The 13,102-nt window shown below is 35.6% G+C and overlaps 1 protein-coding gene across 1 annotated transcript in view; it reads left to right on the top strand.

Annotated features, from left to right (window-relative positions):
- Nucleotides 1-13,102, top strand: part of TMPRSS15 (transmembrane serine protease 15) — a 120,217-nt gene that overhangs the window by 73,471 nt on the left and 33,644 nt on the right. The window contains exons 17-18 of the mRNA XM_032877983.1: nt 5,600-5,710; nt 7,253-7,385. Coding sequence (XP_032733874.1) covers nt 5,600-5,710; nt 7,253-7,385 — 244 coding nt within the window. The remainder of the gene's footprint in view (nt 1-5,599; nt 5,711-7,252; nt 7,386-13,102) is intronic.

Raw genomic sequence — 13,102 nt, forward strand, 5'->3', positions numbered from 1 at the left:
ATCTTCTGAGATATTTTAAGGGCACCTTCAAATGCATTCAACTGAAATATAAAACAATTGTATAGCATATTTTTGTATCTCCTTTCCTTGTCCTATTTTTAGCATTTCCTTGTAAATTAAACTAGAGTATATGAAATATAGGTTTATTAAGATCTGTCTCCCATAAACGTCCCCTCAATGCTCTTTTCTGATACTCAGGGTCTTAATTTGGAATTCAATCGTGCTTATCAGGCAACTGTGGAAGTGGTAGCTGATTACATTGAGGGGTTTAGAGCCCTCCCCAGATTGTGTGGCATGTGCCTTAGAGATCAATTCAGTTCCATTTAAAGCCAAGCATATGTTGACTAAATGAGGCAGGGCTACCGGAGACTTCATAAAAAGAAGATGGGAAAATTCAATTCTTAGCAATATTTCTTCTTCCCTCTCTCACTATGGGCATAAAATGATTGGAAGGAAGATTTCAGAGGCGACAGAGAGTTACACTTTGGATTAAAGACTTCTTAATAAAGCTGAACTGATATGTTGCAAAGAATCAGAATCCAGTTCATGCATGTAAGGAAAATTTTGAAAGAGTTTATTCACACTTTCTCCACATTTTATAATCTCTACTCAGTGCAGGAACAATAGATCATTTTACCCCATTTAGCATTTTTTTCATTGTATGCATCCATTTTATGGAAGCAAGTTATTATTTTTTTTTTTTTTTCTAGACTCGTAGAGTATAACCTCAACAGCTTCAGGCCACAGTGCAAAAATAAATCACAATTTTCAGATCTTTATACATGTATTCATTCATATTTTCATTCAGAAATTTAAATTTCCATTCAGCAAATATGTGCTTTACTAAATATAGCCTGATGACACTAGTAAAAGAGTAAATTATCAATAAACTTATCTATGATTAAATTGTTGGCATTGAGAACTCATTTTTACATAATGATTTTAACAAGCTATGAAAACAAAGTAATGAGATAATTTAAAAATAACTCATGGTAAGTAATACTCTCTAGTAAGACATTTAATCATGGATATGTAATTAGGCTGTTAACTTTTTAAATAAAAATAATATATATAGAAGTATAGATTTAAAATAGAATATATAAATACAAACACATGTATACCTAATTTTGAGCCTTCTTGCTTTTTAAAGGAAAATTAATAGTGGAGAAATAAAATATAAAATCAGTAAAATATTAATGTTTGCATGTAGAATGTGCAATTGTCTTTACCCATTTATCATCTCACTAATCTGGTTAAAAAGTATGTGTCTGTGAAACAAATCGATAATTACATTTACAAGAACATCCCTAATAGTATTATAGTTGACATATGTAACCTACTTCTCTCATTGAGGTAGAGATTTGTAGAAACAACCAGGCCAGTCATGTCTCCCTTAAAATATATATTTTTTTATTAATGTGACTTAAATTTGGGTTGCAAAGCTTCAAAGTTTAAAAAAGTATAAACAACTCCAATTATTGTTTTAAGAGACCCAGAGGAAAAGATTAAGGATGCTTTCTTGTTGTTTATACTGTTATATGGAGGAAAGTAGCACAACTGGACATGGAAATGAGAATATTAATTTAAAATATCAATGAGGGGCACCTGGGTGGCTCAGTGGGTTAAAGCCTCTGCCTTCGGCTCAGGTCATGATCTCCGGGTCCTGGGATCGAGCCCCGCCTCAGGCTCTCTGCTTAGCAGAGAGCCTGCTTCCTCCTCTCTCTCTGCCTGTCTCTCTGCCTACTTGTGATCTCTGTCTGTCAAATAAATAAATAAAATATTTTTTAAAAAATCAATGAAAGGGATGCCTTCAAAGTGTTACACTTTTTCCTGTTCAGAATATTATTCATTGAACATTCAATATATCCTTACTGGTATACCAAATACCTTTCTTTTTTTTTTAAGATTTTATTTATTTATTTGAGAGAGAGAGGAGGAGCCAGGAGCAGAGGGAGAAACAGGATCCCCACTGGGCAGTGAGCCTGAAGTGGGGCTTGATCCCAGGACCCTGGGATCATGACCTGAGCCAAAGGCAGATGCTTAACCAACCTAGTCATCCAGGTGCCTCCCAAATACATTTCTTTTTTATTTTTAACTGACTCTCAGTATACACTAAGACATAATAGCCTTTATTCCCATTAGACAGTCGAAGAAACTAAGGCTCAGAAAGAGTAATTTAGTTGCTTGAGGTTGAAAATTAGCGTAAAGAAAATGGCTAAATTCCAGATCAAACCAAGGTCATAAGATTCCAGAGCTTATGTTTAAGCCACCATTCAAACATAAACAAGCATAATTTATCTTCATAATTTGTAGAATCAGTTTCTGTTTTGCAAATCAATAGAGTCACCATTAGTGAATCAATTGCCCAATTTAAAAAATATTTCTTTGAAATCATACTTTTAGAGATTGCTTTATATTATGTCAACTCTGTTACTAGGGTTCATTCTGATCTATGAGGTATATTGCTCATTTAACATAAGTTAATTCACTTAATGTTTAGCAGATACTACTGATTTCCCACTTTATGCCAAACATGTAAAGAAGGTGTATGGATATTTCAGTAGGTAAACTGTATATTCATTTTTTTTTCAAGATTTTATTTATCTATTTGACAAAGAGAGATCACAAGTAGGCAGAGATGCAGGCAGAGAAAGAGGGAGAGGGGGAATCAGGCTCCCTGCTGAGCAGAGAGTCCGATCTGGGCTGGATCACAGGACCCTGAGATCATGACCTGAGCTGAAGGCAGAGGCTTAACCCACTGAGCCACCCAGGCGCCCCTGTACATTCATTTTAAAGAATGGACTCGACAAGAGTGTAAATAGAAAAAGCTTTCTTTTTCTCCACCTACTTTATTTCAAATCTCCTTTTAGCCCCTGGATATTTCAGGCAGATCTCTTCACTCTCCCAATTACATTAGGTATTAATTTTTTTTTAAGATTTTTATTTATTTATTTGACACAGAGAGAGATCACAAGTAGGCAGAGAGGCAGGCAGAGAGAGAGGAGTAAGCAGGCTCCCTGCTGAGCAGAGAGCCTGATTGGAGCTGGATCCCAGGACCCTGGGATCATGACCTGAGCTGAAGATGGAGGCTTTAACCCATGGAGCCACCCAGGCGCTCCTAGGTATTAAATTTTCTTAACTGGGTAATTAAGACTCACTTCTAGATATTAAGATGTTATGTCAAACACAGCATCAAAACTTCAATATAGTCTAGTTCAAAGTTTCTTTTATCTCCCAGTTCTGGTACAAAACTTAGCCTAACAGCTTAAGATAGAGGAGAGAAGAAATGTTGCCTTTGACTCATTTTCTACCCATTTCCCTTCTATCTTGCTGTAACTATAGTGTCCAAGGAGAGGCAAACAGGAAAATTCTATCACTGCTGTATTTTTCTTTTGGCTAGCAGTGGCTCCTGGCCAAATGCTAGCCCTTTTGTAGAACAAAACTTGCGGGTTTTTTGGAACATTCCTCTCCTATTCCCTTCCCCAGGACCACTGCACTGTTGGCATGAGTAGTAGTACTCTTCCTAGACTATCTCCTCTAGCCTTACTCAGCAGCTAATCCAACCCCACCCAGCTTCTATCTCACTTTGTGTTGGAGGCTGCTTGTCCTATACGGCAGTTGTCACTCAATTTTCCAGTGTCCATTGGTCAAAAGGAAGGCCATGCACTTTTACCACATGGAGAAAATGCAGGTTATTTCTACTGCCATCCTCTCTTCTGGCCCCTAACTACCATCAAGGGAAGTTCTAGACTAACTTCTGACTTTAAATTTATTATACCGGATGTGAACATAAATCTTTATTTGTACAGCTATATGCCCACAAACATTAAGAAACTAAAGTCACCACCTCCTTTGAAGTTATTCACTATATTTCAGTTTTGTCTGATATTTTTAAAAACGCTGATCATGAAATCAAATTACCTGGTTTTGACCAGCATTTCTTATTATAAAATGGAATAAAATAGAATAGATAAAAATTCATAGTTGACTAGAATAGAAAAGAACAGAACCAAATAAGGGTATTTAATTTAGTTACACACACACGAGTTGAAAGAAAATCTGAAGCTCTTGCATTAATCCCATGGAAGCACTACCCCTTGTGATTCTTTAGTGTAAAAGAATTTCAGGTGAGGAGTGAATGGTGGCCTTCCTCCTTTAAGGCAACTCATATGAATTATTGTATTGGAGCTTCCCTCACTTGGTGTGCTCGATGGCACCGTCGTCCCCTCTCCCACTTGAAATCCTCAGAAAATCCTCTTCCTCAAGGACATTATGTATTTTTTTAAGAAAAAACTAATCCTCTTTACATATATATATACATATACATATGTATATATATGTATATATATATGTATATGTATATATATATGTATATTGCTGGAAATAGGTAATGGGTATTGGTAATTACTGCACCAATTTTGATACTTTTTTTAGTAAGTGTTGTATGTCTACATGTGGTATCTCTTTTTAGAGTGTAATGGTACTTATCAATACTCTCAGATTCAGGGCTACAATCTATTTTTAAAACTACAAGAATAATTCCTTTCAAGTGACATTACATTTGATCATTATAAATTGAGAAAGTCCATATGGAGATTTATCAAGTGCTTTTGCTTCCCCATTATAATCATCCTTGTACAACGTAGGGGAAGAAACACCAAGCTTCTCCATACCCAACCACTATCTCCCTTCTCAGGGAAGCCATATTCCACGTGGCCTTCAACAGAGATCCTAGTACTGGCATGTAGCTATCCCTCCCAAGTCATAGTTAGAAATCATGTTGAGGGAGCAAACCCCACTTGCCCTGAGCAAAACCCTGTAAGACCAAACAGTTCAAGGAAAGAGCAGCATCTACTTTCCTCCAACAATGAGTATTTCCTGTAGGCCTATTTTTGCACCACTCAAATTCTGGAAACCACCAACTGCCTCTAGATCCATTCAGTTCCTTCCTTGTCCAGCCCCTTCATTTGCTTTCTGATTCTTCACTTGCCAATCACATGCTTGACTCCAACCCTGATTTACTTGTTTGGAGCTCCATCTTTAAGCTCCTCACAAATTACTGCTGATGCAGAGTTTCCTTTTCTTTGTGACTACTTTTCCTCACCCAACCCATGAGCTCACTGTTTCCAGCCTGGTCCAGCTTTGGTCCCGCCCAGAGGCAACTTCCACATTTCTCCATAGCATAGGTTTGGATGTATCATTTGGATGGTGAAATCAATAAATGTTTTTATGCTTCTGTAACATTCCAATGTATGTTTGTATGTTCATTTGGGGTGGACAAGTTTACTGAAGATACTAACAGAGATGTTGAGGGAGAGGTGTATCCTAAACCTCTCAGCCATCTCTTGAAACTGCTCTGTGCTCTGCTACAAAGATGCCTAAGGTTTTCTCCACACTTTTATCAAGCCATGTCTCTGGCTTTGACACTGCTTTTGCAGAGGTATTCTGAGCAACTAAGTGTATATAGTCTTACCTGATATTAAGGTACCTTCTACCTGCTGTAGAAGGCTGATGTGTAAAGAGGTAGAAAAGGGATGGATATTATAGGTTTATTTATGTGTCTCTCTTCACCCTATAGATAAATATTTTCTCTCCATAGAGCCCTGCAAGGAAGACTATTTTCAGTGTAAGAATGGAGAGTGTGTTCCACTGATGAATCTCTGTGATGGTCTTCTACACTGTAAGGATGGTTCAGATGAAGCCCATTGCGGTATGTTCTATTTTGAGAACACTTTTGTCACTTTAGCCTTTACATTTGGAGTCTACAAATGTAAAAAGAAATATTAGGAATGTGTTTATCAGGATGTGTTTTGGTGCTTTTGGGTATGATCATTCCCCAGTGATTTCAGCTCCCCCAATGCCATTCTGGTTAGGAGAAAGGTTAAAGTGAAGACCCCTGTTTTTGATTATTTGTCTACTAACATTTGACTACATTTAGTAATTTTAAGTCTAGGACAACCCACATTCACATAAAAAGCATAAAACCCCACAGAGAGTCAGTGGCCTGCAGCAGGCCCTCTAGCACTGCCCTTAGTGACTATGATGCCCTGCCCACTGCCAGCATATGGAGACACCCTCATGTTTACTTGAACTATGTTAGACTTGCTCTTTTGCATTCTTGGTTCTTCCGTACCTATTCTTCCTGCTTTGTTGAGTCTGTAATCTAGCCCACTTCTAGATCTCTATAACGGGATGAGCAATGGCTACTTTTACTATGTCTTGCTTTTATTTCTAAGCAGATGTTTAATGCTACTTATTATGTGTCCCATGCTATAACTGAGCACTGTAAAGTAGTCTTAACATAATAAGAATTAGCTCTTTTTAGCCATGAGAAACCTGAGGCTTGGAGAAGTTAAGTGGCTGCCAAAGATCACATACCTAGTAAAGGCTAGAGGTGCCTTTTCAACTTAAGTCTGTCTGATTCTAAAGTCAATGCTTTTATTTTGCTCAGAATAGGAAAAAAAACTGTAAACAATAACATTAATTACAGAATTACAGTATGGTGTTTGTGGTGAAGCTATCATTGCTCATATTTTACCTGTTTGATAAACTCACTCAACTTGCCCCAGTCTCTACCTGGCCACTCATAGCCTTTATACTGTATCCAACATGCTTATAAGATGGCGGGGAAGAAGATGGAAACCAATCAACAAAAGAACAAAGCCAAAGAAAATAGTTTCTAGGGAAGGAAGTAGAGAAAAAAAAATGCTTGACGTTTCTGAACTTGAATTTTCCTTCTTTTAGAAATTAAGCTTGTAAGACATGCTCCTCACCAACAACTTTATATTCTGTTTATTTGCTGTATTGATATGCAATAAACTTCCATATCTCTGCCTTTTCCATTTTTATAGTTATATGAAAGAGCAATGTTAAGTCTATCAAATTTGTATTTTTTGATTTAGGCCTTCTAACATACTCTTAGGAAAAATTATGATCAATCTCTAAACTCTAAATGTTAAGAACATTACACATGTACTTTACTATTTTTTTTTCTTTTGAGAGAGAGAGCAGCAAGGAAGGAGGAGGGGCAAAGGGAGGGAGAGAGAGAGAAACTTAAGCAGGCTCCACCCCCAGTGCAGAGCCTGGCAGGTTCCATCTCAGGACCCTGAGATCATGACCTGAGTTGAAATCAAGAGTCGGATGCTTAAACAACTGTGTCACCCAGGCGTCCCAACACATGTTGTTTAGAGCCCATGATTTACTTTTAACAACTTAGGTCAAAATGACCTTCTGTGTGATCAAATCTCTTTAGTGCGTCTTTTCAATGGCACACTGAACAACAATGGTTTGGTGCAGTTCAGAATCCTGAGTATGTGGCATGCAGCTTGTGCTGACAACTGGACCACCCAGATTTCAAATGATGTCTGTCAGCTGATGGGACTAGGGTAAGTAATTCTACTCAGCTCTGTTTTAAGAGATTCTCAAACTTTTTTATCGTTATTGAATTGGGCTTATTAAGACATTTTAAAATTTATGGCAGTTATGAATTTAGAAAATACATGTGAGCAAAAGGAAGAAAATAAAAATCTTGAGTAACACCATTTTCAAAAAACATTTCAAAAACAACCACTGTTAATAACCTTTTTATAAATATGATATAAATGTAAGTATATAAAAATGTCATAAAATCATACAAAATGTTATATTATGCTGTTTTATAGCTGACTTACACAGCATTTCTCATGCCATTACATATTTTCTATAGATTATCAAAGAAAATGAAATATTCTATGTTATACTATATCACCAGATATATACCATATACATATTTATTATATATCACTCACCACACAGGTCCTTAAGAACATGCAATTGCTATATCTTTGCAACATTTCCATAATAATTTCTTTGGAAAATCTGTAGCAGTATAATTACTGTGAGAAAAGGCATACAAAATTTCAAGATTTTTTGAAGTTGCATAATGAAAGTGATAATTCCATATTAATGATGCACCTAAAATTTATTATAGTTCCAGTCTGTCATAATATATTACATCAAAAATACAAGTTCACCATTTTCATTTTTTTTACTTTCCCACCAATCTCAAAAGTAATGAGCTTTAAAATAGAAGGAAATCATAGTGATAATCTTCTTTTAAGTCTTATAATCAACTCTAATTTAGCATTCTGGTCCTTTGGTATTCATGATTTGGGAGATTTAACCATATTAGATCATGGATGGTTATTTTATCACTTATAGTACTATATTATTTGCTAGTCTGTCCTGTCATATTAAACAATAAAATGTATAAATATAGAAACTATGACTATTTTATCCATTACTGAATGCAAATATTCAGACTTATGATTGTCTCAATATATAGATATTAAAAAACATATTTAAAGCAATAAATTATTCATTACATATAAATATATGTGCATATAAAATAGAAACATCTAGCTATTTAAATGGCCAAAGTTGTTCAACTATAAATCATTATCATTTTCCTTCTGTCCTGATGGGGAATGATTTTCTAATCCATCCTAAAAATTTTGTATAAAGTGAAAAATTCAGCATCCACACATACCCTCAGCATTTTACAATTATCTCAACTGTTCCTAGTTCATCAAAATCAAAGGTAATTGGTTGCTTTCTTTATAAGGGGCCCTTCTTTCTAGCTAATAATCATATAGCTTTCATGCTATAAATAGATTTTCAAAATTTATTTCAAAATGTTTATTTTTTAACCCAAGACATATTTCCCACTAGAAATAACCATAGGTCTTGATGTAAATCTATAATGGCTATTTAATTTCTAGTAGACGGGGAGAGGTACATTGTATATTAATACCAATCTAGTGCCTAACCACCACATATAGGTATTTTACCATAGGAAAATACGCTGAGTTCCCATTGAGAGTGTCAGAAATGCCCCATAATTTCTTGCAATTTGAAATGAGAGTTCTCAAATTCCTTTACTTCCTGAAATGCTGTTCATTCAGAATGTGAACTCTCCTGCTTTAAGCCTCATTCAAGTGATGTCAATCTCATCAGGAAATCAAATTCCTTAAAGAGCAAAGGGAGGATGTGAGCTTTATCACCCTTTATGTAAATAATCCTCAATTTGATTTATATGCATTAAATGGAGACTTCCTGTACTTTATATATATTAGTTTCTATAATACATTATAGCTTGCATTCTAACAAAAATTCTTTCAACATGGGAAACTTTGAGACATAAAGAGGCTTGGAGGAAGGTAAGCTGTAGGGGGAATAATGTTTTTTTGATGAAGGGTCAACAAAACGTTGAAACTGAAAGTTGTTTATTTATCCTCACTTCAAGAAAAGCACAGGATAAGTGGCATTGATTCCAGATTCCTACTTTAATGTTGATTTTATTTCAATACTAAGTTCACACACGTGAGCCCCTAGGAAGTCATTTGCTTTCACTACTGAATTTGTCAGTAATTCTTAGGAATTGTTTTATAGACTCAGGAATTTAGTAAAGATTAAGCTAAGGCGATTGGTAACTTGAGCTTATTTCCACAAGTGATGAATCCACATACTGTGGATGATGGAGCTTGTGTTCCAATTCACTGTCTATCTAGGCATCATTGTATGGTTATAGACACAGGAGGTTCTTTTTTTCATTCTGGTTGTGAATCTTAACAGAAGAGTTTCCTGGAGGACATATGGGGTCAAGATGAATCATTTATAGAGACCAAAATATCAATATCTTCACTGATAGAAGTTTTTAAAATTTGAATAAAATACGTTGGCAATTCCTACAATTGCATGAGAGAGTGTATTAAAAAGGAAAATATCTTTATTACTTTTTAACAGTTGCTAATAAAAATGTATTATTTTGATGACTTCTGGATCAGAAATTTAAGCATTAGCAAAGATATTGTGTCTGTCCTATGGATGGGTAAAACATGGTTTTGCTTTAAATATGGTGGGAACAGACACATAAAAGGATAATGACAATGTAACATGATAAGCACAATGTCCTAAAGGAGACCCACTCACTATGGGCATGTCAGGGAAGGCATTCTAGAAAACAGGTTGAGCTGAATGAATGACGGGCAATCCCACACAACCGTGTACTATCTATTTACAGGTTTCTCCCAGCCAGATTTTATACTCTCTAGTTCACTGACCTCATTTCCTATGAATCACAGTCCTTCCAGCAGGAGACAGGGACAAAGAACTAGATTTTTTAGTGTGTATCAAGCAAATCCCACTGCCTTAGATACAATATTTTTGATGAAGGTCAGGCACTTGCTTTCTTCAGAAATGAGTCAGGTAATCTCTGCAAAGACTTTAATCTTTGGGCCTACACTTATTAAATAGTCTCTGTAGTGCTCTAGTAATTGAAAGAAAGTTATAGCCTTAATGAGAATGTGTCTAGACTGGCGCATGGTAACCGAAAGAAAACTTAGTGAGTTTAAAATGATGTGTTTGGTACAGTGGAAAGTAATTTAGGAGTCAATTTATTAAAAAGGCACTGTAGTCTCTCAAGATTATTTATGCAGATAGGGTACAAAACGCAATTCCCCAAAGACTCTAGTAAATCATGTGAGGCAGATTTCATCAGCCTTCCCTCTTTTAAATGAAACATTTTCATTCTCTGCCATTTATAGCATGCATAAGTAAAAAAGTACTTTAAATAACACTTTCATGTCCCTGATCAAAGTATGAAAGAAAACATTTTACAGCAGTGCAAGAATAAATGTTAAAGAAATTTAGGGTAGTGATTTTTAAAACATTTCCTAGGAAAGCACCCTACCTCATTATTAACCCAATAAATGAACTATGTGGTTGACTTGCCTTGCTAAGCCATTTAAAAACTACAAGTCATCAAGTCTGTACAGCTTCACAGAATTTGGGAAATACTAACGTCTTAAAGATAGAGTCGAGTATACATGCCCCTATTAGGCTGCTTATGAGGAGCTGCTGTTAATTTTTAAATCTTTAATAGTACTATACAAGATACCTTCAGTTCAAACGTGAAAATCCTCAGGTTGAGTCTCTCATTCCCAATCCAAAATAAGAAATGGAATTACTTCTTCCATTTCAGAGGTGTTTTGAAACTGCAGGGGAGTTGAGGGTAAAATGTTTTTATTAGCCTTCCAAATAATCAGAGCATTAATGATGTAATATCCTCTATAGGCACCGCCACAGATTTGTATCCACAATTAAACACTGGGTCCTGGAAAACTGAAAATAGAACCTGTGTTCCATAGTAGTTTTAAAAATCGGTAGACAAGAAGTTTTCCTGCTCTTGTCCATACTTCCTGTCATTGTCCCCAAATTTTCAACTATGTAGGAAAAGCTTTAACACAAAACAACAACAAAGATAAGGTACAGGAATTAGTAGAAATAATTTAACTACTAACTTCTACTTTAAATAATTTGTTTTGGTATTTGCTAACTTCACAAAGAAATAATTAAATACTATTTTCTATTATTTTTAATTTCTAACTTGAAAGTGTAGCACCAAAGGAAAATTTTTATCATATTTTTAGCTACTTTCCTAGGGTGAGATGGGGTGGGGGCAGGTTGTGGGCAAGGTGGTGGAAAAATTATATTTTGCTTGGTTTAATTGACCAAGCAAAAATGTTCATCATTTACCTGATATACAAACTATAACTCTGATATTTTTCCTATTTTAAAATTAGAAATGAATTAACTAAAAATAAGTAAGGAGAAAACAATTACAGCAAAGCATAGTAATTTTATAATTTTCTAAGATTCGTATTTAGTAACTTTATTATTCACCATATTATGAAAAGTGCAGTAGCTAGAACATTCTGTCTGCTACGGGCAAGGGAGTGAAAGCAAGTGTACCACTGACTAATAATTAAAGAGTTTGGTCAGCAGCCTCTAAACCTGGTTATAGTTAAAATCACCTGGTCTTTTACCCAGACATTTGGATTCAGTGCGGTCCATGGTTTTTGACGTTGGATTCTTAGGACCAAACTAGCAGCATCTGCAAGCCTGGAATGCTTGTATAGAAATGCAAATTCTGGAGTTCCACTGGAGACCTATTCTTGGGCAAGTCTAGGGTAGAGTTGGCAAACTGTGTTTGTGAAAGAGCCTTTCAGGTGATTCCGATGCTAAAGCGTGAGAACCGCGATCTAGGGTAGGCTTTCTAAACCTACTTTTGCATGCCATGGACGCTTTTGGCAGTCTGCTGAAACTTACCAACCTCTTCTTAGATTTGTATATTTAAGAGTAAAAAATAAAATACGCATAATTACAAAGGAAATTAACTTCTTTAAGAAATAACTATCAGCAGGCATCTAATGGCCCAATTGGTTAAGCATCAAACTCTTGATTTCCGCTGAGGGTCGTAAGATCAAGCCCTGCAAGGGACTCCCCATGCCGAGCATGGAGCCTGCTTGAGATTTTCTCTCACTACCTCTGCCCCCAACCCCGGCAACTCACGGACAGCCTCTCTTTCAAAGAAAAAAAAAAAATTGATTAAAAGAGTAGCTAGCAAAATATTATAATATCATATAGTGATATGTATTTATTTAGGTCTTGGATAAGATACGTTAGTGGTTCTAATGATTACTATAAGACAAAAATCAGCATAAATTATATTTTTAGATGTATGCACCAACTGTAATGTTTGCTTTGGCGACAAAATTATAGGTGTTACTATCAGTGTGACTGATCATAGTGACTATCAATCACCTACATTTGTATAAGAAAGGAAGATACATTTTATTTAAAAGTTAGCAAAAGTTAATATGTAACTATTTCTTATCTAATTACAAACCCCTTACTTATTATCACAGACAAATAGCTTCACAGACCCCAGACCTAGGCTAGCGTGAGGCCCAGAGATATTGGGTCTTTGCAGAGTCCCAGGTGATTTTGGTGGGTTAATCTTGTCATCTCAATGGAACCCATGAACTTTTGTGTACTTGTTTCAGTAAAAAACAGAGAACTTGTATAAAGCATCTGTAAAGTCTTGCAGTTTGATTTCATCTGGTATCAAAAGCAAAATAAAGTGAAATGAAACAGAAAATCAAACTTTTCTTTCTTTCTTTTTTCTTTAAAATTTTTAAAAGATTTTATTTATTTGACAGAGATCACAAGTAGGCGGAGAGGCAGGCAGAGAGAGGAGGAAGCAGGCTCCCCACTTAGCAAA

The sequence above is a fragment of the Lontra canadensis genome, unplaced genomic scaffold (assembly GCF_010015895.1).
Source record: "Lontra canadensis isolate GAN:19392208 unplaced genomic scaffold, GSC_riverotter_1.0 scaffold62, whole genome shotgun sequence".
NCBI lineage: Eukaryota > Metazoa > Chordata > Mammalia > Carnivora > Mustelidae > Lontra > Lontra canadensis.